General features: G+C 37.2%; 1 protein-coding gene across 2 annotated transcripts; it reads left to right on the top strand.

Annotated features, from left to right (window-relative positions):
* Nucleotides 1-695: 695 nt before the first annotated feature.
* Nucleotides 696-27,805, top strand: LOC579030 (serine/threonine-protein phosphatase 2A activator). 2 transcript variants are annotated; one of them, XM_030984399.1, is made up of 11 exons: nucleotides 696-809; nucleotides 2,983-3,080; nucleotides 4,396-4,482; nucleotides 4,957-5,082; nucleotides 5,827-6,044; nucleotides 7,027-7,151; nucleotides 8,505-8,605; nucleotides 9,364-9,471; nucleotides 12,530-12,659; nucleotides 26,048-27,231; nucleotides 27,575-27,805. In XM_030984399.1, exons 1-9 carry the CDS (start codon nucleotides 797-799, stop codon nucleotides 12,599-12,601), a joined length of 948 nt encoding a protein of 315 aa, XP_030840259.1. In that variant the 5' UTR covers nucleotides 696-796; the 3' UTR covers nucleotides 12,602-12,659; nucleotides 26,048-27,231; nucleotides 27,575-27,805. The 2 variants fall into 2 exon arrangements, with proteins under 2 accessions (XP_030840259.1, XP_030840251.1); XM_030984391.1 differs by having other exon boundaries at nucleotides 26,048-27,805.

Raw genomic sequence — 27,805 nt, forward strand, 5'->3', positions numbered from 1 at the left:
CTTTTTAAAGACAGGAGGAGGCAGGACATTACTATTTACTATTTTGCAATTTTTTCCCAAGATGGCTGCCCCCGCCCCCCCCCCCCCCAACTCCGGGGTCGGAATGACCCCATGCGTGTTACCAAAATGTCCGGTAAAGGGGTACTTTTCGTGCGACAAAGTCCGGCCCGATAATTGTAAAAAAAGGGGGTGTATTAACTTTTCACCCGGAGATTTCTTTAAAAAGATTTTTTTTTTTCTCTCTCTCTCTCATTTCTTGGACTCCTGAGAAATTATTCCGAATTTAGGGGGTACATTGAGCATTTTTCATGATTTAGGGGGGTCTCCAAGGCAGGAAAAGCCTGCGAAAAGCCCACGACAGGGGGTTTCGAAAATGTTGGCAGTCCTCAGATAGGGGGTGCTTTCAAAAAGAGGGAACAAGCATAATTATGCGTACCCTAAATAACACTGAGGGGGGGGGGGGGCGGGCAAGAAACACTTCATTTTTGTTATTTAGCCTTTTATAGAACGAGCTCATTCACTTCTTTAAAAAAAAAAAAAAAATATTGTCTTGGCTGAAGCCTGATTATGTTTGTATAAAAAATTATATGATTTATTTTTTGAAACATAACATTTTATAACAAAGGATGTGATGTTTCAGCGACTCGAGAATCAAGATCGTCTTTTCTGGTACCGAATTGTTTAGAGCAGGATACCGAAATATAGCGAAGTCGAGTTGAAAGTGCGCGCCATCGTCGAGACAATTCTCATCTCACATGAACAATTGCCGATTCTGAACAACAACAAACGTTGAACCATGGCAGAAAGTGGTAAATTTAAACGTCTATTTTGTATCTGTTCAACTAGATCTCTTATTTTCTTGTTCTTTTATTGCACAACCACTTTATAAAAAGGTGTTTCCGACCTATGCTTTGCCTTGGCTAGGACTAGGTCTCCTTTTTCTTCACCCAAGGCCCATACATAGATCTTCATGTATGTTGTGTGCTAAAATACTTCCCATAGAGATTGCACGCATCCCTATGCAGTATACGTGCTTTTGCGCGATGATGCAAAATTGGTCAATGTTTTTATTACCAAATTGAGATTCAAACCTTTATCGCTCGTGATCCTGAAGGTGATACTCAATAAATGAGATGTCATATGAAAGAACAGGTTTTTCTCCATGTTCCCCAAAGCCAAGGAGCTCATTTTGGAACTCTAAAAATATCTTGATCAAAACAGCGATTTAAAGTCATTTCCATCGTAGCTCCGATCTCCGAACTCCCGAGGCTTATGTAGGGCTAGATGTAAGGATAATATACATGCGCTTATTTTTTTGCTAGCCCCAAGGGATTTCAAGCAATAACAGTTTGAAAATATCCTTCCCCCTATTTTGGGGATCAGCTAAATAGGGAGGCGTGAGCTCCGCTCTGCCCGAACCTAGGCACGAAGAGATCTAGCTTAGTCTACAATGAATTAGCGCATGCGCAGATCGCTCATCCGATCTCAGCCTCATCTTAATAAGTTGGCGCCTAGCCCGGCTGACATGGGTATGATTGGCTATCGCTGGTCTCTGTTCACTCAATGCTATAAGATATTTGTGCGAGGAACAAGCTTGCGATTTTCTGGGTTTTTTTCGATACAAAAGTTATGATATTTCAGTCAAACGCTCTATTTGTTAAGTTTAAGTTTCACTTAACTATTTTTTAAGTTGGAGCAATTCTCATTTTCGTCATATTTACGGTATAAACTGGAAATTTATACAGAAATGTTCATTGATTTTTCTATTTTATGTGTGTGCGTCACCTGTTTAAAACAGGACGTGTCAAAATCTCTGTCGTGTGACGTAATATTACGTATTGACTTTGCCATTGAACTTAAGTTGCGCTAAGTTGTGCCTAAGTAAAGTAGTTCCTCTCGCACTTAAACTGGAGCGGACCGGCCAATGAGAGCGCATAAATTTGTTGTACAGCGCTAGATGCACAAAGTTCTTCATGCTAGGTTAGGGCTCGGTGATAATATTTTATGATATGCATGTGCAGATTTTACGTGGTGTCACCATGGGTTTGGGCTTAGCGGAGCTCATGCCTCCCTACTTAGCTGATCCGGAAAATTGGGGGAAGGGTATTTTCAAACTGTAATTGTTTGTGATCCCTGGGGGGTAGCAAAAAAATAAGCGCATGGATATATTCCTTATGACTCAAAAGTGGCAAATCTCAGAGCTAGCAAGGAAACAATGCTTAAATCGCTGTTTTGACCAAGATGTTTTTAGAATTCCAAAATGACGCCCCTTTTGAAATATGGAGATAAACCTGCTCTTTCATATGACACCTCATTTATTGAGTATCACCTTCGGGATCACGAGCAATAAAGGTTTGAATCTCAATTTGGTAATAAAAACATTGACCAATTTTGCATGATCGCGCAATGCACATAGACTGCATACGGATGCGTGAAATCTCTATGGGAAGGATTTTAGCACACAACATCGAGTGCGCGATCAGACACCCTATTACTATCCTGGCTGTGTATAAATGCTGTGCTATTGTCTGTATTAATTCTCAACATTTCAAACATTACAAAACTCAACTGATTTCACTCAAAATCAGTCCTTTAGTGACAATTGATGACACCTAAATAGCAGTAAAATACAATTTTTTGCAACTTACTAATGTTAGAAAGAATAATTTAAAAAATAAAATTGTAAGTCTACTGTCAAACTTGCCGATCAGCCACATCGTATTTAGTGTGTGCATTTGTGTGTATTGTGTGAATTGACTATTCATGTGTGCAATTGCAGCCTCTTGGCACGTAGTGCAGTGCTAGAGGTCAATACGCATTAGCATTGACTCTCTATGCTTTGTTGGAGTGTTACTAGTCAGAATCCTTCAGAGGTCTGAACTTCCTGAACCTGAAGCAGAAAATGGATAAAAGAAATATAATGAAGAAGTTTATCTACCAGTTATTTAGTATGTAAATGTATTCTTTTCCCCCATTTTATAGGTCAAAGTCCAAGTGCCCCTTTGATTCCAAGCGACTTTATGACTCCAGTGAAAGAGGTCAAAGTACCAGAGCATATGAAGAAATGGCTAGAATCACAGGTGATTATCCAACTCTACATCAGTACATGTTTCATAGAGCTCGTTTTTTTACTCTTACACACATCACTCCAATTTACATCAAACAGTTGCAGGTGCCGTCTAGAGGATACATGTACCTCGCTAGACCGTGAATCACCTGGTTTGAGGCTCGAGTCCCACCAATTTCTTTTTTTCAAGACATTAATCTCCATTTGCGACTCTCCACCCAGGTGTAGTAAATATGTACCCGGTAGGAATAAATTCCTTGAATTCTTGAATACTGGAATTCTTCTAAATCGCATTATGACATTAAAAATACAAGAATTAAAAGATGAAAAGTAGAAGACACTTACCAGCACCTTTTCTAGGAATATCTGTCTCATTTGGTAACCAGCAAAACCCAGTTAAGTCAGAAAATTTGGCATTTAGAGCTTTAAAGTTGCCTGTGGTTATTTTTTCTTTCTTTCTGGTAGGCCTTGGAAAAGAATCTTAATACTGAGGAGGCTGCCCTGGGTTATTATCATTATACCACCAGAGGTGTTGTGGTCTAGGGGTTGGGTCACCAGACTGGTCCACAAGGTACAGGGTTTGAATGCCTACCGGATTACTGTTATCCTCTAACAAGACAATAATCTACATATGTACATACTTTCTTAATTCTCTTGTAACAGAAAACTCCAAATGCAATTGACACTGAATAGAATCATCCTCTAGGGACTAATATGTAATTTTTAATTATTTTTATGCCTCCGCCACCGAAGGTGGTGCCGGAGGCATCATGTTTTTGGGTTGTCCGTCCGTACGTCCGTACGTCCGTCCCGTTTGACCGTTATCACAATATCTCAAGAACCATTTAAGATTTAAACTTAAGACTCGGGAATAGTATTTATCACCATAGGAAGACGATCTGATTAGATTTTGGAGCACGTAGGTCAAAGGTCAAGGGTCACAGAGGTCAACTTATGAAATTCCATACATTGAGATTGTTATCATAATATCTCAAGAACCACTGGAGATTTAAACTTCAAACTTAATGATAGTGTGTATCACCATAGGAAGACAATCTGATTAGATTTTGGAGCACGTAGGTCAAAGGTCAAGGGTCACAGAGGTCAACTTATGAAATTCCATACATTGCGATTGTTATCATGATATCTCAAGAACCACTGGAGATTTAAACTCCAAACTTGTTTAAATTGCTCTATGGCGGAGGCATCATTTTCGACTGCGCGCAGTCAAAATTCCATCTAGTTAATTATATTCTGCCCACCTTTCTCTCTCTCTCTCTCTCTCTCTCTCCCTTCTCTCTCTCTCTCTTTCTCTCTATCTCTCGTAGGCATATGCAGACTACATGTTCTTTGTGTCAGCGCTGAATGATGTGGCCAAAGGAACCAAACTTACTGATGAATGCACAATGTCAACGGTTAGTATAAACCATGTTGTTGTACACTTAAATTAAGATAGGAACTACGAGGTCTTGTTAAAATCCAAATATCCAAACCAATCTGGGAATATGTAGTTGCCTAAATAAATCAAATCAGGGTGTGGAAACTCCTTGTATGTCCTTTTGTCCTTTAATGTCTTCCTGTATGTTTTCGCTAAGCAGTTCTGAGTTCTTTAAATTCATATTTATTTATTTTTTTACTTACCGTCTAGGCATGTGAGAAGGTGTTGGCACCCCTGGAAAAGTTGATGTCTTTGATATCTGAGATTCCCTCTATAGAACAACCACAGAGGTTTCTGAGTTCTTGAAATTTATTGTATTTTTGTTTTACTTACTGTCTAGGCATGTGAGAAGGTGTTGGCACTCCTGGAAAAGTTGATGTCTTCGATAGCTGAGATCCTCCCTTGATTTCTTGAAATTCATTTTTTTTTTTTTTTTGTACTTACTGTCTAGGCATGTGAGAAGGTGTTGGCACTCCTGGAGGAGTTGTTGTCTTGGATCGCTGAGATTCCCCCCATAGACCAACCGCAGAGGTTTGGAAACAAGGCCTACAGAACGTGGCACCAGAAACTTCAAGATGTAAGTATGTACTCTAAAATCACTCCCTCCCAAGTGAAGTCCTCAACATATTTTTTAAATGTCTTCTACCACCTTAAAATTCAACAAACAATCTTCTTCTCATTCATGAAACTATCTTAAAGCCCCACTGTCCTACTTGTAGCTACTTGCTCCCTCTATATAGAAAACTTCCCCAATTGGTGCCTGTTGGTCCCACATGATCCTCTATTTCTTATGTTAAATGAGAGCTGAGTTAATGAGATAGCCACCTGTCACAGTGACCTCGCTGGCTCGCTTGGGGGTCTAATCCCTTCTGGCTGAAGTTGTAAAGCCTGCCTTTAAGTTATTGATTTTTAGTGCGGTCTGCTCCCTTGAATTAACTGGAGTGCAGACAAGTGAAAGTGTGTGGCCAGTATCCCAATTCAGAAAGGGATTATTCTTTTAAATTCAGGTGTACTCTTTCACCTTTCTTGTCCAGAAGCAGGGTGAAAGACTTGTAGGGAAACATTAGCTGAATGCCATTGAAGAAAGGAAAGTCAGTGTGGCCAGTCAATGACTTAGAATTTTATATGTTGTACAAATTCCACTCTCCTTTGTATACAAAATGTTATTCATCATCGCCATTATCATCATTTATTAAAGTCAGCATGTTTCCTCTTACGAGGTGTTACTGACTATCGCGCCATGATGACACTCTCTCCACTTCTTCTTGTCTCGAGCATCTTCCTCATTTAGAAGCTGCTCTTTTATGTCATTTGTACACAGAATAGCACTGACCTGATATCGAAGATCTTGCCAGAAAGCCTGAAAGGTGCAGTGATTGAACTCAAACCATACCTGACGGACGGCTTCGGCAATCAAACCAGGATAGACTATGGAACGGGGCACGAGATGGCCTTTGCTGCGTTTCTCTGCTGCCTCTGCAAACTCAATGTTCTAGTTCCAAGCGACTCCTTAGCATTGGTCAATAAAGTCTTTGTCAGGTAAAGTCTAAATTAACTACCCAGTGACTCTCTAGACTCTAGCATTAATCAATAAAATCTATGTCAGGTCATGCCCCTTTGGTCTTTGCTTTGTCGATTCATGGCCTAAATAACTTCTATATACTTGAAGCAGGTTGGCCAAGTCTTAAAGCCCATCTGTACTAGTTTACAGGAAGGATTAGACCACCATGCAAGGTCACTGACAGGTGGCTATCTCATCAACTCAGCTCTCAATTAACATAAGAAAAAGAGGATTATGGGGGACCAACAGTCACCGATTAGGCATTTTTTTCTATATAAAGGGAGCAAGTAACTACAAGTAGTACAGTGGGGCTTTAATATGCAGGTGCTTTCGAGGAAGATCTGTTTATAAAGAGCCAAAACCTGATGTCTAATATGTCGAGTCAGGTTCGATAGAGAGATTTAAGTGTAGGGTTCATATCATTTTGAATTGAATGACCTCTTGACTTGTATGCTAATATCCAGTTAGATACTATTAATGAATTTATTACAATGTAACTGGAACAAGCATATTATGTAAACTATTGCCAAATGATATAGGATTAAACCTTTTTTATTCAGATTGATTCATTTATTCATCTTTCTTGACCAGATCAAGAAAGGTGAAACAAATGTTTGGATATAAAAATGATGTAGCATCTAAGAAATACTTGTCTCTTGCCGTTTCTACTAAATTCAAAGAAATCCGATACACAATTGTGAGGCGCTTACCAACATTAATACATGGGCTTTAAGAAGTTCCAAGCTACAGGCTGGAAACTCATAAAGAATGACATTTCTTGAAACAGGCAAAACAGAGAGCTAATTGCAGAGCTCACCAGTCCTTTCAGGCCCCTACTCCTTTGAAAGAATTTCATGGTGTATAAACTCTGAAATCTTTACCTTCAATAACCGATACGGAGCATGTCATGAAGCCCAATTTGTCATCCTTTATGCCCCTTTCTCCTGTGTATTCTTCCAGGTACGTAGATTTAACCAGGAAGCTTCAGACCACATACAACATGGAGCCGGCTGGGAGCCAAGGGGTCTGGGGTCTAGATGACTATCAGTTTCTTCCATTTATATGGGGTAGTTCACAACTCATTGGTGAGTAGTTAGAGGGCAATCCAACCCTTGTAAGATCATTTGTATGAAAGCAGAAAAATGAGATAAACAGAATGCCAAAAGTTTGAAAGAAGTCGGACCAATAATAAGAAAGTTATGAATGTTTGAAAGATGAGATCAAAAAGTCTATGTGTCTCTTAACCCTATGTTAACTGGGGGGGGGTCAATTTGACCCCCCCCCTGTAGAAATTTCGCGACTACTCCAAAACCGCGGCAGATATAAAATTTTCCTTTCATGACTTTTTACTTTCGAGTCTTACGCATCTTTTGAAACAATTTTTTTTTAAATCGGACCTACGGTTACAAGGTCACGTGACCTTTTGTCTTTGCATGTCAGCCCGAAAATCGCTCATTTTCGTGATTTGTGTACAAAACATATGTAAAAGTCATTTTTCCTAAAAATAGATAAAACATTGGTTATTCAGTCTTGTTTAAAGTTTAGATGTTTGTTTTGGGGTCAAAATAGTTGAATTGTAGTTATAAATGAAATAAAAAAACAAAAACAATAAAATACATAAGTTAAAAAAACAATGAAATACATAAGAAATTATAAAAACAAGAGATAACATAAGGAATAACCTGGCTCTTCCAATTTTTTGTGTTGTATTATTATTCCAAATGGTCTAATAAATATATGTAGTGAAAAAGAATACGTAAACATGAATAATCTATGATTTACGGGCAGAAATGTGAATTTGATGACCTTATTTGCATAAATTACCATAAATATGCAAATGAGTGAATTTTTCAAAAAATTGAAATTACTATAGTGTTCTATACACTTCACTTGACATGCATGCAAATTTTCGCGGCGATCGGCGGTGAAACGGCCGAGATCTTAGGGGGGGGTCAAATTGACCCCCCCCCCAGTAAAAACCTGGTCTGAAATAGCCCAGTTAAAATAGGGTTAAAGCATGACTTAAGAAAAGGAAAAAAACAATAGTCTCTAACAGCATGACATAAGAAAAGGGAAAAAAAGATTATTATGTTGCTAATCTTTGTAGATCATGTCGATTCCATAGAAAAGTTTACCTTTTCCTAATATCATAACAATTTTAGTAGGCCAGTAGCTGCGTAGAAAATGCAAATGAATAAAACTGTTGGAAAACATTGGTTTGTACAAATGTTAGATTTCACTTAATTTACACCTTTCTTCTCAGTGTTTTAATTTAATTTAAAAATACCTATCTTGTTGTGAAACACTGTTCTTGAAATTTGAACAAGATGAATTTAAGCTTGCAAACCAAAGAACATTAGTGACTTATCCACTAGGCCATGACACCTCTATGTTCCATCCTGCTATCATCAACAGTATATTTCGTGCTATCGTTACAGGTCACCCAAGGCTCACACCAAAGAGCATTCCACAGAGCGAGACAGCAAGTGGCTTTGCCGATCAGTACATGTTCTTTGGATGTGTAGACTTCATCAATAGGGTAAGCAGGGGGGTGTTTCACAAAGATCCTAAGTTGGACTTAATAATTATGGAAAGCCGTTAGCATCTTTGAAAATATTTTGTAAAAGTTATTTTAAAAAGCATAAATGTGGATTCAAATCATTCATATTTTCTATTATTATTAGGAGATTTCATGTTTTTGCTTTGGAATATATTCAATTTCAAGGCTACAAATGACTGTCCATAATTTTAAGTCCAACTTAGAGTAAAGTTCGACTTAAGATCTTTGTGAAACACCCCCCAGGTCTTCCTAATCACAAAGTGGAACAAGCATGTAGATTACAAATGAAATCATGTGCATTTCCTTCTGAAAAAAAAGATAAATTTTCAACAAATTTTGCATTAACAGTTTCTTTATGAAACGCAATCAAATTTCAAGGAAACATTAACAAATATCTTTTAAAGCCAGGGCCCCGTCTTACAAAGAGTTGATATCAATCGCAACTATTATGTATCTTTCTAGATCATCTTCATGCCTTTTGGCTCTAAGAGTAATCTTTGCAAAAATTTTTCTCACATATAGTTAGGATAAAAAATTGAATTTATAATACTATATTATAGAAATATTAAGTTCATTATTATATTTATATGTAAATCACATTTGACCTGAAGTTATATTGTTTGTATATTTGTATAGTACCTTACATCTACATGTTCTTTGTTATGCAGTTATTGTATTTAGAAAATAGCAGAAATAAAATAAAATATCAAAATTTTGTTTTCTATTCTTGATGGCAGATGAAGACGGGTCCCTTTGCGGAGCATTCTAACGTATTATGGGGTATCAGTGGAGTACCGCACTGGCAGAAAGTTAACCAAGGACTCATAAAGATGTACAAAGCTGAGGTATGTTTGATTCGCATTTAGAAAAAGTAGATACATGTACATTCAAACCTGCTTTAATAGCGACCACCTGTATAGAAGGACCACCTATATAGAAAGACCACCTGTATAGAAAGACCCCCTGTGTAGAAAGACCCCCTGTGTAGAAAGACCCCCTGTGTAGAAAGACCACCTGTATAGAAAGACCCCCTGTGTAGAAAGACCCCCTGTGTAGAAAGACCACCTGTATAGAAAGACCACCTGTATAGAAAGACCCCCTGTGTAGAAAGACCCCCTGTGTAGAAAGACCCCCTGTGTAGAAAGACCACCTGTATAGAAAGACCCCCTGTGTAGAAAGACCCCCTGTGTAGAAAGACCACCTGTATAGAAAGACCACCTGTATAGAAAGACCACCTGTGTAGGAAGACCACCTGTATAGAAAGACCACCTGTACAGAAAGACCCCTTGTGTAGAAAGACCACCTGTATAGGAAGACCACCTGTACAGAAAGACCCCTTGTGTAGAAAGACCACCTGTATAGGAAGACCACCTGTATAGAAAGACCCCCTGTGTAGAAAGACCACCTGTATAGGAAGACCACCTGTATAGAAAGACCCCCTGTATAGAAAGACCCCCTGTGTAGGAAGACCACCTGTATAGAAAGAACACCTGTACAGAAAGACCCCTTGTGTAGAAAGACCACCTGTATAGGAAGACCACCTGTACAGAAAGACCCCTTGTGTAGAAAGACCACCTGTATAGGAAGACCACCTGTATAGAAAGACCCCCTGTGTAGAAAGACCACCTGTATAGGAAGACCACCTTTATAGAAAGACCCCCTGTGTAGAAAGACCACCTGTATAGGAAGACCACCTGTATAGAAAGACCACCTGTATAGAAAGACCACCTGTAAAGAAAGAGCACCTGTATAGGAAGACCACCTGTATAGGAAGACCACCTGTATAGAAAGACCCCCTGTGTAGAAAGACCACCTGTATAGGAAGACCACCTGTATAGAAAGACCACCTGTATAGAAAGACCACCTGTGTAGAAAGACCACCTGTATAGAAAGACCACCTGTGTAGAAAGACCACCTGTATAGAAAGACCACCTGTGTAGAAAGACCACCTGTATAGAAAGACCACCTGTGTAGAAAGACCACCTGTATAGAAAGACCACCTGTATAGGAAGACCACCTGTATAGAAAGACCACCTGTGTAGAAAGACCACCTGTATAGGAAGACCACCTGTATAGGAAGACCACCTGTATAGAAAGACCACCTTTAAAGAAAGAGCACCTGATTAGAAAGACCACCTGTATAGAAAGACCACCTGTATAGAAAGACCACCTGTATAGGAAGACCACCTGTATAGAAAGACCCCCTGTGTAGAAAGACCACCTGTATAGGAAGACCACCTGTATAGAAAGACCCCCTGTGTAGAAAGACCACCTGTATAGGAAGACCACCTGTCTAAAAAGACCACACTTTTTGTTTCTCTTGAACATGGCTTCTCATTGAACCTGTACTAAAGGAACCTGTATATACAGACCACCTGCCTATAAAGACCACTTAGTGACTTTTCATGTTTCCCTCGAGCGGTCTTTATGTACAGGTTTCACTAAGCATGATAATTAGTTTTACAGATCTATCTCTGATTTTCTTTTTTTATGCTTTTCATCTTTCTATTTCCCTGTCTTCCTGTTCATGTTTCTCTTTTGGGGAGATGACATAAATCAGGGGGGGTGTTTCACAAAGATCCGAAGTTGAACTTATCTCTAAGTTGGACTTAAAAATTATGGACAGCCATTGGAGCCTTAAAATGAAATAAACTTAAAAGCAGAAATTCAAGTATTTTAGACATTTTATAAATTCCACAACAAGAATATGAAATCTCCTTAATGATAGAAAATGTGAATGATTTGAATAAACATTTTATGCCTTTCAAAAATATTTTTACCAAATATTTTCAAAGATGCTAATGGCTTTCCATAATTTTTAAGTCCAACTTAGAGTTAAGTTCTACTTAGGATCTTTGTGAAACACCCCCCAGGTTTTTATTCATTAAACTTCTTGATGAATCCTACATTTGGAAAGTGAATTATTTTAATATTGACTTATTAGGGAAGTATAATATGGTGCAGAATTTGGGATACTGGGAATGTTTGAATTTACAGTAAGGTCTACCAACTTTTAAATATACCGGTACAGCATTCACTTGGATTTTTTATTTCTGATTCATGTACTGATTTTTTTTCTTCTCAGCAACCTTCATACCCTGAAAGGATACCCGTTGATATAATATTGCTCACAAGCATAGTTGTCTTCCAATATGTGAAAGTAATTTTCTTCTGGTTTCTAAAACAGTTGACAAACTTATTTTATGTTATAATTAACCTGTTGATGTAAAGAAATGTTTGGCTTGCACCCAGTAGATCAAAGATTGCGTGCTTGATCTTGTAATTGAAAACAAGTCAGAAAAAATCTTGGACACCAGCAGGGTTTGAACGTGCCGTCCTTCCACCAGTGCATCACTGGTCCATGGCACAGTCACGATGAACTGGATAAAATACCTCAGCTCTCCTGACTCATTCTTACTTATTAATATTCATCAGTCCACCATTAAAGAGAAGGTTGAGTTCTGGGAAGAGGTGAAATATAATTTGTGAGCGTTATCATTGTATGATGCAAGTGTGGAAGAACATCATATAAAAAATGTTCCCTGAAAAGCATGGCTCTTCAAGTGCTTTCATATTCTAAACATGGCATGTAACAACATAAAAATTGGGACGGATTTTTATGCCACATGTTCGTGTAGCCCCATATACATCTTCCTGTGTACAGTGCTTGTAACTTTACCAAGGCTGGGCCAAATTTCTTATCATTTTGATGATTCCAGAACCTTGCAGTACACATCAATACTTATTTGCTAGATGATCAACTTTTCTGATTGATTCCACATCGTTTCTTTCACAATGCGATTGCATGACCAGAACTCAACTTCATCTATAATACAATATCTTTGAATGTAGGTTTCCTGGGAGAATAATAAACCTGTTATTCTTTGTTTTTATCTTTTTCAGGTTTTATCTAAGTGTCCTGTAATTCAGCATTTTCCATTTGGAAGCATCCTGTCCATTTCACCTCCTAGCTGAGGTTGCCCAACATAGCAATGGTAGATGTCTTATAAACGATTAACAGCAGCAAACCAAGGTAAGAGCAATGACCATACATGCATATAATAGGGGCTACATCATTTAGGTTGTTAACTAGCGCCTGTATAACCATTTTATCATACCGGTAGTTTTTAAGGGTTAGTGTTTGGGTTAGGAAGAGGGTTTGCATTGAACTTAGATACCTAAAAACTTATTTAGCCTCCTAAAGTACATTTTGTCAAGTTTTGTTTGTGGTAATATCATACCTTTTTTCCCCATTGAATAAACTATTTCTTTGTGTGCTGCCCTGTACGGTTTATGTAAAATCAATTTGTCTTGTTTCATTCAATTTCCCCTTTGAACATGCTACATGTATATGTCTGTCTATCTCTGTGGTACTTGTATGAATGTGTCGGGTTGTCTGTGTGGTTTTTTTTTTTTTGTGATGAACATGTTGCATGTTTTATCTGTTCGTCCCAACAAAACACTGTGTACCTGTTAAGAATGCGAGGTCAGCCCGTATAGTTGCATTGGCTGTCTATCTTCTTGCATACACCATATCTGTCTGCGTACCGGATTATATCCATGTAAGATATTTGTGTCTATGTTTCTTGTGTGTCTAGCTAGTGAACAAGCTGTCTGTATGCCTGTGTTTGATCACCATCAAATAGCCTTAAGTATGCCTTGTGCGGCTCAACTTTATAGAAACTATGCTCACAAACCTTATCCAGAAGACACCAAGTTTTTACTTCCTTATTTTTTCCTTTCCCACCCTAAGACTAAGAATGACTCTAAGTTGGACCTAACTATGGCAGGCCGTTCATACCACTGTTTGCTCTCGCCATTTACTGGCATCGGTTTCTCAAGGGGCGTACAAATCATGGTCACAAATCTACAGAATTTTACCTATTTTGAAAATTCATTATTGAAGGAAATTTTTAATCTAAAGATCATAATGGGGAGAGCAATAGTGGCACGAACGGCCTGCCATAAGTTAAGTCAAAGTCAAAGTCAATCTTAGTCTTCGTGAAACACTCCCCTGGTGTCTGTAATTGTAGGTGCATGCTTTTTGCACATTATTTCTGAGCTTTATACATACAGGGTTTTAGCAATTTAGTTTTAGGTTCGCTGAGGGTTAGGTTCACTTAGGGTTAGGTTTACATAATACTCTGTAGCCTAGGTCTGGTGTAAGTCCAGGGCCTTGTTGCACAAAACTAAATATTGATGGTAACTTTGTCATCAACTTACCATTGATGGTAACTTTGCCATCAATGGTAACTACCATGGAAACCTGGATTTTGATTGGCTGTTTAGCCCTGTTACCATGGTAGTTGCCATTGCTGACAAAGTTACCATCAATGGTAATTTTTATGAAACGGGCCCTGGATGGAAGTTTGGATTTCAACTACTGTAGGAAATTGAAGAAGACCTATCGTCAGAGCATGTGTCATAGGACTGACCAAAATATCTCATATTGAATTTCATAGATGCTAACTGATTGTTCCAAGTTGTCCCAGATTCCTCATACTATGACGTCATCTAGAATCCCACCGAGCCCAAGACCTCAAACGATTGCCTGTGAATCAGACCCTTTATCACCCGGACGTTTAAGCTTCAAGTCATCAAATTCGGGATTAAAATCATATCCCAAAAATATATGAAGAGGGGTTTCTAGACGGTTTATAAGAAGACTTGGCCGATTCATGAATTTGATTTTTAATCGTGATTAACAGCTGGAAGTAGGATTTCCTTATATATACGACTTTCTTCCTTTTACTCACTGTTGTGTCATGTAAAGCATGGAACTAGTCTAGATCCCTCGGGGAGTGACTGTCAACATTTCTAAAAATAAATAGCTTGCCCAGACGTTGGCAAAACATCGATCGCTTCAAATCCATGTCTGTGACAAGGTCTCCCCAGAGAGGTGACAATTGTGACTTTCCTGTCCAAGAAGGTCCTTAATTTGTTTGGAAATATGTTTTTTAGGATGTTCCTAATGTTGACTTCCTTTATAGTTTGTTTTCTACTTTCATTTTGTCTCCGATTTTTTTGGGGGATGTATCTGTTATTTTGTTTCCACACCAGGGAATGCCCTTTGACCTTATCTTTAGATCATTTTATTGTAGCTCTTGGTGATGAACACTGTTTGTTTGTATTGCAAGTTTTCTCTCGCTTTGCCGGAATTCAACCTAGATATCTCTCTGTCATCTGTAGATTACATTATTTGTTTCCTGAAAACTATTTACATCCCTACTGTACTTTTAGGAGGCCATACTGCTAAAATGAGATTTCATTGATAAGATGTTGTTCCCTTAATGTGTTATGGCTAGGACACATCCTAACTACACTATGAAAAGTTCTTCATGTGTAACTTCTTCCTATTTTATGCCCAAACCATTTGATTCAAAAATTTTGTCCTTGAGAAGAGTTCACAAAATCTTATCTCCTTAAGAATCTCTCTTCCCTTCAAAACTAATTTCATTTCCATAAATTGTATAAAATCATTTCCACACTTTTTAAAATTAAAAAAAAGCAAGACAAGAGGGGTGTTTCACAAAGATCTTAAGTCAAAGTAAACTCTAAGTTGGACTTAAACATTATGGAGAGCTATTTGCAGCCTTAAGAGCAAATGTATTCAAAAGCAAAAATTCAAGTATTTTAGACTTTTCATAGATTCGGCATCAAGAACATGAAATCTCCTTGATAATACAAAATATGAATGATTTGAATCAACATTTTATGCCTTTTTATATATTTTACAAAATATTTTCAAAGATGCTTCAGCTTTCCATATTTGTTAAGTCCAACTTAGAGATAATTTTAACTTAGGATCTTTGTGAAACACCCCCCTGTTAAAGGTCTTTTGCCTTCAAGTGATATGCTTGTCTAAAATGGAAGATGAAAGGGTCTTATCAAAACTCTATGAAAGCCTGCATCGCTCTTACAATCACCGTAGTGACAGTCTAAACAGAACAAGGCATATTTAATGAGTAAGTAAAGTTCACTAAATGAAGTAACCTTGGTTTTAAATTTATTCCAGAATTCCCTGTGTGTTTTTTCCAATCTACTCGCAGGATCTGTCCTATCCGAACACATCAAGGAAATCTTTCCCAAACATATCTTGATTTCCTTGGTCCATTGCCCTCATGTCCGGTGATTCATAAGCCTTGTTCAGACATGGTGCTGTAACCTGCCTCAAGAAAACTACCATGGAAAATAAATCTTCTTTTTTTTAAACTTAGAATATATGGAAAATGAAGGTTAAAGCAGGACTGCACTACTTGAAGCTACATGTATGTGCGCCCTCTATGTAGCAAACAGTGCCTAAGCAGTACCCGTTGGTCCCCCCATGATCCCCTTTTTCTTATGTTTCTTGAGAGCTGATTTGGTGAGATAACCACCTGTTAGTGACCTTGCAGGGAGGTCTAATCCCTCCTGGATAAACTAGTGTAGATGGGCTAGAATGTATATAGAATGGAGGTTAAAACAGGCTTTTGACATACAAAAAAGGTTGCCTAAACATAATCTGTGATGTATGTATTATAATCTACAGATGTGTGACCAATACTATGCTTAAACTAGAGTAGGCACGATGGCTCAGTGGTAGAGGACTGGTCTCGTAACCAGGAGGTCCTGGATTCGAAACCAAGTCAATGCGCTTGTGCTCTTTGGTAAGGCATTAATCCTCATTACCAAGTCCCTTGGAGAGGACTTAAAAGCTGCCGGTCCCCTGGTTGCTAATTTACAAGCATATACTGTACATGCTTTCTTAGCAGTCAGGTAAAACAATCATCAAACATCAAAACTATATCATTTTGCAGGAGCGATATTTTTGTTAGGTGGTTTACTGCAACAAGTCTGAACAAGGTTGTAGAGAGGTCCAAAGACGTTTGCTCACCCAGATGTCCCCTATTCATGATGCTTGCTATCCACCAGATAAAACAAGTTGGCTGAGTGAGTAAGAGTCAAGGCAAAAAATCAAATATGTCTATTTTCCCCAAAGAAATGTTCAATCATACACCCTAGATATAATTATTTCAAATATATTTTTACACGACCCTTGTATAAAACGAATCTTTTCCGCCATCAGTAACTTAGAAAATGAAAGTTTCTGTACAGACCCAGTTGGAGAGGACCTCGCAAGATACGTCACAGTGTTGCCAATTTGTGTTTCACTAATGGCAACTTCAACAAATTCACAACTTTCCTACTTTTAATCAGATATTGCTCAAACTTTCACTCATTTGTTTCTCTCTTTTTTTTCTGCCTTTATTAAGACCAGTTAATTATAAGGGTAGACTTCCCCTTTAATGATTATACAAATAGAGCAGGAAAACATTTGTTGAGGGACAACTGTTCCATAAATAGAAACAGGGTTGGTAAAGACCTTTGCTTCTGTGGCAGGAAAAAGGGATGAAATCCAACAAGATTTGGTGAAGCCGTTTTGAGATAAAATGGCACCCAATCTAGGCAATCTCCTTCTTCATCCATCCACTTGGATATAAAGGTAGTCCCATTAACTTCAACATTAAGGTTTTAGGATTGCAATGAATTTGTGAGTTAAATGTCAAATTGACATTTTACATACCGGTACTTCTCTCATCTTCTGTCCTATAGTTAAAGGGATCTGGTAACTTTGTCTCAGATTCTGAAACAAAATCCTGCAGCTCATGCTGCAATGATAATTATAGGAACCCCATGACTTTTACAAGCCGATCGCCTGTCTGATTAACAAGATATTTATGATTGGAAATCAAAACCAAACTTTGCGTTTTCCTAACGTTTTTCATACAGTCTATTAGGGAAAGCGAGTATGGTAAAAACCTGAAAGATTTTTACATTTTTGAAGCACTTCTTGATCATTTTGAAGCGTGATTTTTTTTTAGGGCTCCAATTTTACACCATATCACAGACACTGATAACACATAGAGCCATGCATCTCAGATTTAACATTGTTAAACAATACCTTTAAGAAACCATGTATGATCATTTTCTCAAAATATCCTTTGTATTAGAACAGTCGATCTATTTCCTGTCATGGCAAAACATATTCTTACATTATCTCTTGTAAAAAAAAGGAAAATTGGAGTGAAACTGGTGCTTTATCTCTCTCTTGTAGGGTCTCTGGGCCATAGGTGTCAGCTTCTCTGACGCACATCTATGTACAGTATTCGCAGAAACGATACTTTAGAAGACAATGAGATTGCCTCAGATTCTGAAAACAAAACCCCGGATTTAGCTCATGCTGCAATCATTATTATAAACCTTTAGGTCAGTCAGGAATCCCATGACTTTTACAAGCCGACCGTCTGTCTGATTATCAAGATATTTATGATTGGAAATCGAAATTTCATTTTTCGTTTTCCTAACGTTTTTTATAACACTACAGTCTATTGGGGGATAATGAGTATGGTCACTCAAAGATTTTTATTTTTTTGAGGCACTTCTTGGTCATTTTGAAGAGCCATTTTTTTAGGGCTTCAATATTACACCATTTCACAGACACTGACAATATGTAGAGCCTTGCATCTCAGATTTAACATTGTTACACGATCCCTCTAAGAACCTGAATGAACTTAATGACGCTCTTACTGTAGTCTAACTTGGAGACATCCAGGGACCTACCCAAGGAGTCTTTAGCACAGGTGATACTCGATAGTACTATGAGGTCACATCCTTATCTCACCCTACAACACACACCATGGGATGTGTGCAACTGTGCATCATCCTCACTACCTGCTTGTCTCTCTCTCTCTCTCTTTCTCTCTCTGTCTTCTCTCTGTGTTTTTTTTCGCCCTCACTATCTGTCTTCTCTATCTCTCTCTCTCTGTCTTCTCTCTACCTTCTCTCTATCTCCCCCACTCTTTCTCCCTGTCCTCTCTCTCTCTCTCTCTCTCTCACTTCTTTCTCCCTCCCCCCCCCCCCTCTCTCTCTCTCTCTCTCTCTCTCTCTCTCTCTCTCTCTCTCTCTCTCTCTCTCTATCTATCTCTCTTCTCTATCCCCCTCTCTCTCTCTCTCTCTCTCTCTCTCTTTTCTCTCCTCTCTCTTTCTCTGTCTTTTCTCTCCTCTCTCTCTCTCCCTCCCTCTCTCCCTCTCTCTGAGTCTCTCTCCCTCTCTCTGAGTCTCTCTCTCTCTGAGTCTCTCTCTCTCCCTTCTTCCCTCCTCTCTCTCTCTCTCTTCCTCTCTCCTTCCCACCCCCTCCTTTCCCCCTCTCTATTTCTCTCTCTCTCTCTCCCACTCCCACTCGTGGTGTATAGGAAACGTGACATCCATCCATCCAAGGCTGAGGGCACTGTGGGACATCCAGGTTACCATGATCTAGCATAAAGTGATAATTAACTCATCGCTCGTAATCTGGCCTGAGTACCAGATGAATTACCATTCTTTCTGAATGGCAATATTATAAACTGTGTCTTCAGTATGTAAGTAGTCTAACAATCCTCACCTTACCTTACATCTCAAAGGAGATGGATAGTGGGATGCTTTCATCTGTATTTATTTTACACTTGGCTTTAAATTTTGTTGTTGTTATTGTTCACCCTTTCTGTCTGAAAGATAGACTGCAAGGATATAGGAATAAAACGGTTAGATGACTTGCATGAATCAATGTTTATCCTCTGCTTGTTGTTGGTGCATCATTTTGACTACTCTTGTTTTAGGCAATTAAGAAATGTCCAACTCCACCCCCCTGATCTTGAATCTTTGACAGTTTTGGGGTGAATAGGTGTGGCAGATTGTGTCATAGTGGTGGTTTAAACGGCGGAAGGGAGTGTCTGCAATCTTGAACTCTAAATGAAACTCTCTTGGGATATCGTGTCATCTTTCCTGGGATCCTGTAGTTTACTTAAAGGTTTAGATTGTGGTGCTTCCAAATATACGATGGTGCTGCTCTGAGGAAGTAACTCGTCTTTTTAAACAGAAAGTGCCCTTTCTCATTCCTAAAACGATACTGATAGGAGAGTTTATAATTGTATTGTGATACAAGGAGCTTGGGGACAGGGTAGTGGTCTCCTGACCAAGAGTTGACAGGTTCAAATTTCATGTCGATGCTTCAGACATGTTTAGACATTAATCTCCATTTCAACCTTAGATAGGACTTAGTCATAAGGTACGTCTTCATCGGCTCGAGATTACCAAATAGCCCGCTATTTCTGATCTGGGAAATAAGCCAGAAGTTACAAATCGCGTCTTCATCAGCTCAAGAAAGTAGCTCGAGATATTTTGCTCAGCGTTCATGCATAGTGCGAGTCTTCGGGCTGGTGAAAACGAACCGGACAAATAGCAGGATATTTTGCAAACTAGCCCAAGATATCTTGGGATGATTATCTCGACCAAATATCCTGCTAATTGCAAGTGCACGCTGATGAAAACGCAAATAAGCTGGATAATTTGGGACCAGGATAGTTAAAATCGCAGGTTATTTGGCCATCTCGAGCTGATGAGGACAGGCCTATTGGTCTTCTGGTTATCTACAGTGTACAAGCACATGCCTTCTTAGGAGTTGGGGGGATAGTAAAGTATCGTCGTTTGAGAGGGATGTTTGATTTGATTGATTTTATGTTTATTTATTCCATATACTTCAACATATATACATTTACAATCTTATAACATCAATATGATAATGACATGGTATGTACAGAAAAGCGACACCTCAGGTATCCACCTCAGGATCATACATAAGAAAAGTGTGTACCAGCCGATATGCATTTTTTGCCATCTCTAGCAATGAAAGTGTAACCTTTGTCACTGGTGCGAGTAAAATGATGAACAAAAGTAATAACAATATTAATAATAATAATAATAATATTTAGTTTTTATATAATTAAACGAGGGAGTGGTAAATAAACGAACGTGTGATCCAGGCTGAGTTTTAGAGTGGTTGTTCATTGATGAAGAGAAATAGTGAAAAGGGAACTTCTAAGTCAGATCAGAAGGAGACGGTGATGTTCGAGACAGAAGGAGAAGAGGGAGGGGGCCGAGTGACAAAGGGAAATTGGGATTGTGACATAATAAGGAAGTTAGAACCCAATTGTTAGGGTTCACTAGGAATTAACAATAATCACTGTGTTAAAAAATCAGTCAAGATCTTGAAGGGATCTTCATAACAAGACTTCCAGTGGGGTGTTTCACAAAAATCATAAGTCGAACTTATCTCTTAAGTTGGCCTTAAAAATTATGGAAAGCCGTTAGCATCTTTAAAAATATTTTGTAAAAGTTATTTTAAAAGACATAAATTGTTGATTCAAATTGAATGTATTTTCTATTATCAAGGGGATTTCATGTTCTTGATGTGGAATTTATAAAAAATCTAAAATCTTAGATTTTTCGCTTTTGAATATATTTTATTTTAAGGCTACAAATGGCTCTCCATAATATTTAAGTCCAACTTGGAGATAAGTTCAACTGAGGATCTTTGTGAAACACCCCCCAGGTCCCAGTCTCGATAGAATCAGAGACTTCCTCCCCGGATATTTCTTTCTTTGAAAACATGTTTGTGACATCATGCCATGTGGTGATATGGTAATCGTGTGGAGTAATTAACAGTCTCCGGCACTGTACCGGAGTGATAGGCGCTTTACAAAGCATGCAATGTGTAGGAATATGTAGAGTTAGGTGGTGAATAGAGTTGGATAATTATGCAAATTTCTGTCATAAATTATGCATATTTCTTTCATAAATTTTGAGATTTAATGTTAAAGATTTACAGCAGCTGATCACAGATTTCAAGTGTATATGGGATCAATTCTCAGATAAGGTTAAAATCGAATTTCCTTTGTGTATGTGAAGTATAAATAGCCAGTTTACTGGTACTGGCATGCTTTTATATTGCTATACATAGATTTTTACAATATAAACACAAATCTTTAAACGACGCAATGGTTTGATAAACAAAGTCTAACAGTTTGTGTAGTAATTGTAGAGGATGCATTTTTGTTTTGGGCTGGATAAAGTGAATTAGGAAAGCATCTCTATGTAACAAAACAAATATTAAAATTTCATAACTATATGTCTAAATGGAGAGGAAGTAGAAGAAGTTCTGAAATATTTGATAATTTTATTTGCTGAAATGTCCAAGTATGACAGACTTGAATTAAATAATGATTACAGTTATATTTTTAGTTAAAACATTGGGGAAGGGTTGTCTTTCTGCCTCTTGTTTGCGGACATGTCATGATTAGGGCTTCCTCTTGATCAGGGTTTCTTGTGCATGGTTTGTTGGGAGATTAAGTGACCTCTGTTTAGAGCTTATTACTCATCTAATGCAGATCCCTATATAGGCCTGTCTTCGTCAGCTCGAGATTGCCAAATATCCCGCTATTTGAACTATCCCGATCGCAAATTATCCAGTTACTTTGCGTCTTCATCAGCCTGAAGTTGCAATTAGCGGGATATTTTGTCGAGATAATCATCCCAAAATATATTGGGCTAGTTAGCAAAATATCCCGTTATTTATCCGATGCGTCTTCGCCAGCGCGAAGACTCGCACTATGCACGAACGCTGAGCAAAATATCTTGAGCTAATTTCTCAAGGTTGGGTTTCAAGTTTCGAGGTTGAATCTCGGGCTGATGGAGACGCGATTTGTAACTTCAGGATTATTTCCGAAATCAGAAATAGCGGGCTATTTGGCAATCTCGAGCTGATGAAGACAGGCCTTATGAGTAGCATTCAAATATGAACTTGGTGGTTTGTAAGCCCGGATTATCTAGGCATGGACAGTTCATGTTAAAGACCACTCTCTTGAGTACTACAAGAGAGGTTCAGTTTTAGATGTGATCAAGTTTCAAGTTTATTTGTTTCACATTTCACAAAACAGAATTCACATAAATGACAAAATATAAAAATACCAAAGTATGACATTATCTAATCAAGTCTTTGTGAATACATCAAAAATTGATTGTTTTAAATGGTAGGTAGTACAGGGTGAAATGTGAGGAGCATATTAAAAAGCTTAGCTTGTAGATTATAGGTTCCCCTATGATGTTGAGGTTGTGGTTTGAAAAGTTTAAGCGGTTTAATATGAACTTAATTGATCACGGTTACATTTCATGGGTTCAGCGCGTTCATTTGCTGTGTAAATTGTTTGATTGATATAATTTACTTTACATGTATCGCAATGTCATACTTAGGTTTATGTATTATGCCATGATCATTCCTCTTCCCACTTCCATTGTAGGAAGAATATTCAATTTTTGGCGATTTGTATTGGAACCAAGAGCTCAGTTGTAGTAAATAATCAATGTCGATAATGAGATTTTTTTGATTTTTTTTATTTGTGTGGATAATGAGATTATTAACTGATTCTTAACAGATTGTATCATTACATTTCAAATAAAAATAGTGTAAGGAACATTTGTTAAGTATACTTTAAACATACAGCCCTCATAGACTGTTTGCAATCAACAATCGTTCTAATGACTTCTTTAAAACTGTATGATTTGATGATGAATTTAGCATGGTCAAAAGGATTTGTTCAATACTCAGGGGTCTTTAAGAATGAAAGGGTTACAAGTACTTATTGATCGCTTCCAATGTTCTCTATTTAAAGCACTGATTTATGATTCACTGTGCTGTGTTTCCTGTTCCAAGGGGTTTCCAGAACTTTGTCTTTCCAGAAGTTGTTCAGGAAAGGGCTTATGTTAAACCCTTCAAACATGGCCACAGGATGTCAAATTAAATCCTGCAAAGCTCGAATATTTTATTTCTCAGAAATCTTTAAGTTCATTCTGTCTGCCTGTCACAGTTACTGCCATTGCAAGTGACCTATATGATGCACTTTTTTGTATGTGTAAAAGAAAAATCTAACAATATTTTTGATTGCATGATATGTCCCTATATGGGGAGGGGGGCTATCAAAAACCTTTCAATGTGCTTTTTATAAACCATCTCTATATTCGAAAATATTTAGAAATGCAAGTTTATGAAGGGCTAGATAATTATTAGATAAGACTTTACTATTTATTTTTAATTTTATAACAAATGAAAACCTTTTGATGATTCATTGATTGATTGGTTGCTTTTATCCAATTTAATGCTAAAAATAACAAAGCATAATACATTTTACAAGATATTGACATTCCTTGATATTATTCATGTATTGATTATAAATAATTCTGAATCATAGTAATTCATGACATGAAAGAATGTTCTATAAATCATGAAATATGGAACGGAAAAGTGAGCCTACTTAAAAACTATATAAGTGATATACTGGTACTGTAAAAGTTATCCAATCTGTTAAAGGTACTATGTCCCTTTTGCAGCCAACCTCAAATTTTGTCGAACTTTGCAGGAATTATGAATATGTCATGTATGTCCTATCTGTGAAATTTAAATGTTAGCAGTGTCCTCATATTCAAATTATGCAAGGAAACCTGTTTACTTGCTAGACTTCACTGTCAGACACTATTGAGTGACTGACTGGCTTTTTTTTCTTCTTTGGTAATAACATACATGAAAAGAGTTGTAAAGGGTACATGAGCATTTGTCTACATCAATAACCCACTTCTTGTGATGGCCAAGATTAAACTGATTGAATCTTTGCGCAGCATAAAACGTATGACCATTCGGTACAATTGTCTGAAAATAAAGACTATTACTTTTGGGCTCTATAGCCCTAAAGTCGATTTGACAACTAATAGTCGTTATTTTCCCACTTGAAGACATTTTCAAGCCCCACCTTTTTTAGGGAAGTTCTAAATTAGTATTATCTTTCAAATGCAGTTGGAATTTAACTTTTTCATTTTTTTGGCCTGCAAATGGGACATAGTACCTTTAATGTGAAACAGTCAAATTTGTATAAATACCCAAGGTGCCATGTTTTAAAATGGTGTTTCCTTCCAAGTTCCAAAAGAGGTGTCTAAACTAAATTCTTGATAATTAAATTTATTTCAAGGGGGATGCGCTAGGCAATGTTCTATCATAATTGATTGGTTTTTTGTTCAATCATAGTTAATTGTCTTTTTCTTGTGGCAAAATTGACACAGAGACAGACAGCTAGATTTAATTGGCATGTCCTCATAATATAATTATAATGAAACAAGAAAAAATAGACATCAAATATGCCTTATTTTAAAAAGGTGATACCTTCTAAAGTAGGTGTCTTAACTAAATTCATAATATTTTAAGGGGAGGAGCTAGGTAATGTTGTATCATAGTTAATTGTCTTATTCTGGTGGCAAAATTGACACAGAGACAGACAGCTAGATTTAATTGGCATGTCCTCATAATATAGTTATGACCTACAAAGAAAGACCTGTTTGGTCTTTTTATAAATATCAAAGGTGCCTTATTTTAAAAAGGTGATTCCTTCTAAAGGAGGTGTCTTAACTAAATTCTTGATAATTTTAAATGGTTGTAAGGGGATGAGCAACACAATGTTGTATCATAGTTAATTGTCTTTTCTGGTGGCAAAATTGACACAGAGACAGACAGCTAGATTTAATTGGCATGTCCTCATAATATAATTATGACCAACAACAAAAAAGACCTGTTTGGTCCTCCTGGAACTTGGAGGGTGTGAATCACTTAGGGTTGAGGCACCCTGTCATACATGCAGGAAACACTTAGGGATTCCTTGATCAATGTCTAGGCTTGACTGAACCCCCTGGGTAGAGGATGCATGACGGCACCCTTCCCTTATTACTCACTGGTCAAAAGCCGCCTGCCTGACTCAGTGCCTACTGCCTACCCGCCCTGCTCGTCTGACTCAAATTTTATTTTATTTTAATTCTGCATTTTTCCAAATATAATATAACTGAATGACAAAGAACATATGAATGTAAGGTATAATACAACATATTATATACAACAATAATTTCTTCATGTTAACATTTTTTTTACATAATATATATGCATATAATAAGGAAACTTAATATTTCTATAACATATTATCATAAATTTAAAGTATTATCCGAACTATCTGTGGAAAAAGTGCGGGAAACTGCAATCATAAGCGATGCTTGACAAGGATGGCGGCCTCAAAAATAAAAAAAAATAAAAGTGAAAAAGTGTTGGAAGGCTCTCATCGTAACTTGAACATGCTTGAAGAAGATATGAATATGTTATACTTCAATAGACAAACATATTCAAATTGTATGCATACTTTTTAAATAAAGGTTATTTTTGACAACCTGGAAGCTTTCCCAAGGCTTGTCTGACATAGCAACAAGCAATATGTATGCAGACTGGATTCTGAGTATTGGACACAGAAGTCCCTTCCCGTTTCAAACTGATACCAAATTAAAATAAATTATGAACCTTAATCTGGAAAGAACATACAGGAATATTATTATATGAAATGCCGGGCACCTTGATGCATAATTTAATCAATTTCATGTCAAATTGTTAACAATATTTCAAAGACCTTGTTTGACTTGAATCCATCTGATTGTTATGTAATATGTAGTTCATTTCAACATTTTGTTTCTCTGTTTCATTTTAAACAGAATGTGTGGAGGAGCTTTCATCATTCATGGAAGGTGCTGCTAATGAGACTCAAGAGGTTGAACATGGTGAACATTCTAACAGACTTTCGCTGTCTATGATTTCCTCTCTTGCAAGTTACATCTGAATAAAAATGCACAAAAATCCTATTTATTTAGACCATGCTAAAACCAACAAATAGGCCATTTTTGTACTGTGACCAAATTTATGCATACATACCCATATGCCTTTGTGAAGCATCTAAGTTGATGTGAATTATTTCACTCACCTGCAATTTGCAATCAGACTATTGAAATACAATTATTTGTAACAGATGAATTAACTAATTTGCATTGAAGCACTAAAGTATAAATTTGGTTACATCACGAAAATTGCCTATTGTTGCTGGATCATAATGGATTGGTTAGACCTCAACAATAATGATAATGATCAGCTATATGCAAATATGATGATAATGATAATGAACTTTTAAATCGTTGAGTTTTTTTTTATCAGGCTAGTTGGACATTGTTCACACGAAATGGCTCACAGATATTATCATTGAGGTCCATCACTTTGTGAGTGATTTTAGGGAGACGGTAACATCGTCGAACGAAGCTTATCAGTATAAATTCTCACCTACAACGATTTCCAAAGCATTTATGCTAGGCCGGGGGAGCAATTTAGGTATAGTTTATTATTATCATTATTCTTTTAGTTGAGGTCTAACCAGCTATTAATTCCTCATGTCTTATCAACAAGGAAGAGGCTGTGTTTTTTAATCAAGTCCAAATCCATCTATAACGTTCAAGAGGCAGATATATGTAATACCTCATTCACTTCTTGATTGTGCAAAATAAAGTCGCTTTGTGCTTGAAAACTGTTATACTGGATTAAATTATTTAGCCATGATAATATCATCAATGGAATTCAAGGAACAATCTTTTACCAAGGCCATGTTTTATGCAAACTTATTTTCACTAGCAAATTACAATAACTGATGCAAGCTACTGAAATTATTGAATTTGGCTTTGTTTGAAAGACCATCTTTTGAATTATGAAACAAGTTTTATGAAAGTGAGCCATCAGATACCTATACAACACAAGTATCAAAGTGTATCGAAGTCATCCAGCTAATGTCACAGTAAAAACATATATATTCTGTATTAATACAGGATTTAAAAGTCACTTTTCTGGGTCATTTTCAGTGAAAGAGGTTCTGTGTGCTAAACAGGAGCTCCATCTTTAACAAAAACTGGATTTAAAAAGAATACTTTGTAGAAAGTATAGATCTAACAAAAGAAATATGCAACATTTATTGTGGAATAGTCATTACAGAAGTTAAGTTAAGACTTCATAATTTATTAACTGTATACGTGTACATTGAATATACTAGTCAGTTGCATTTGATTTTGTTAATGAAATATTTAAGTTAGACAGGGAGCTACATCACAAGGGCCAATGGCTGCACAAATGTCTTGTATTTTATGAAACATCAGTGATACATATCATATCTGTGTTGCTGTTGTATTCATGTATTCATGGGCAAGCAAAAACAAACATGTGTACTCACTCAGTTTATCAAGCAAAGGTTCTCAATTGAGATTTTTAGTCAATTCAAATTAGAGGTAATTGCTACTATGATCGTGGCCAGACAAGCAAATTGAGAATATATATTTAGCACCCTGATGATAATACCAACCATGGTGGTTGATTGATGATTCATTTCATGCGCAGTTTAAATTGTTGGAATAATAAACATTCGTTGTATTTGACTTTTA

Source organism: Strongylocentrotus purpuratus, unplaced genomic scaffold, assembly GCF_000002235.5.
Source record: "Strongylocentrotus purpuratus isolate Spur 01 unplaced genomic scaffold, Spur_5.0 spur5_contig_833, whole genome shotgun sequence".
NCBI lineage: Eukaryota > Metazoa > Echinodermata > Echinoidea > Camarodonta > Strongylocentrotidae > Strongylocentrotus > Strongylocentrotus purpuratus.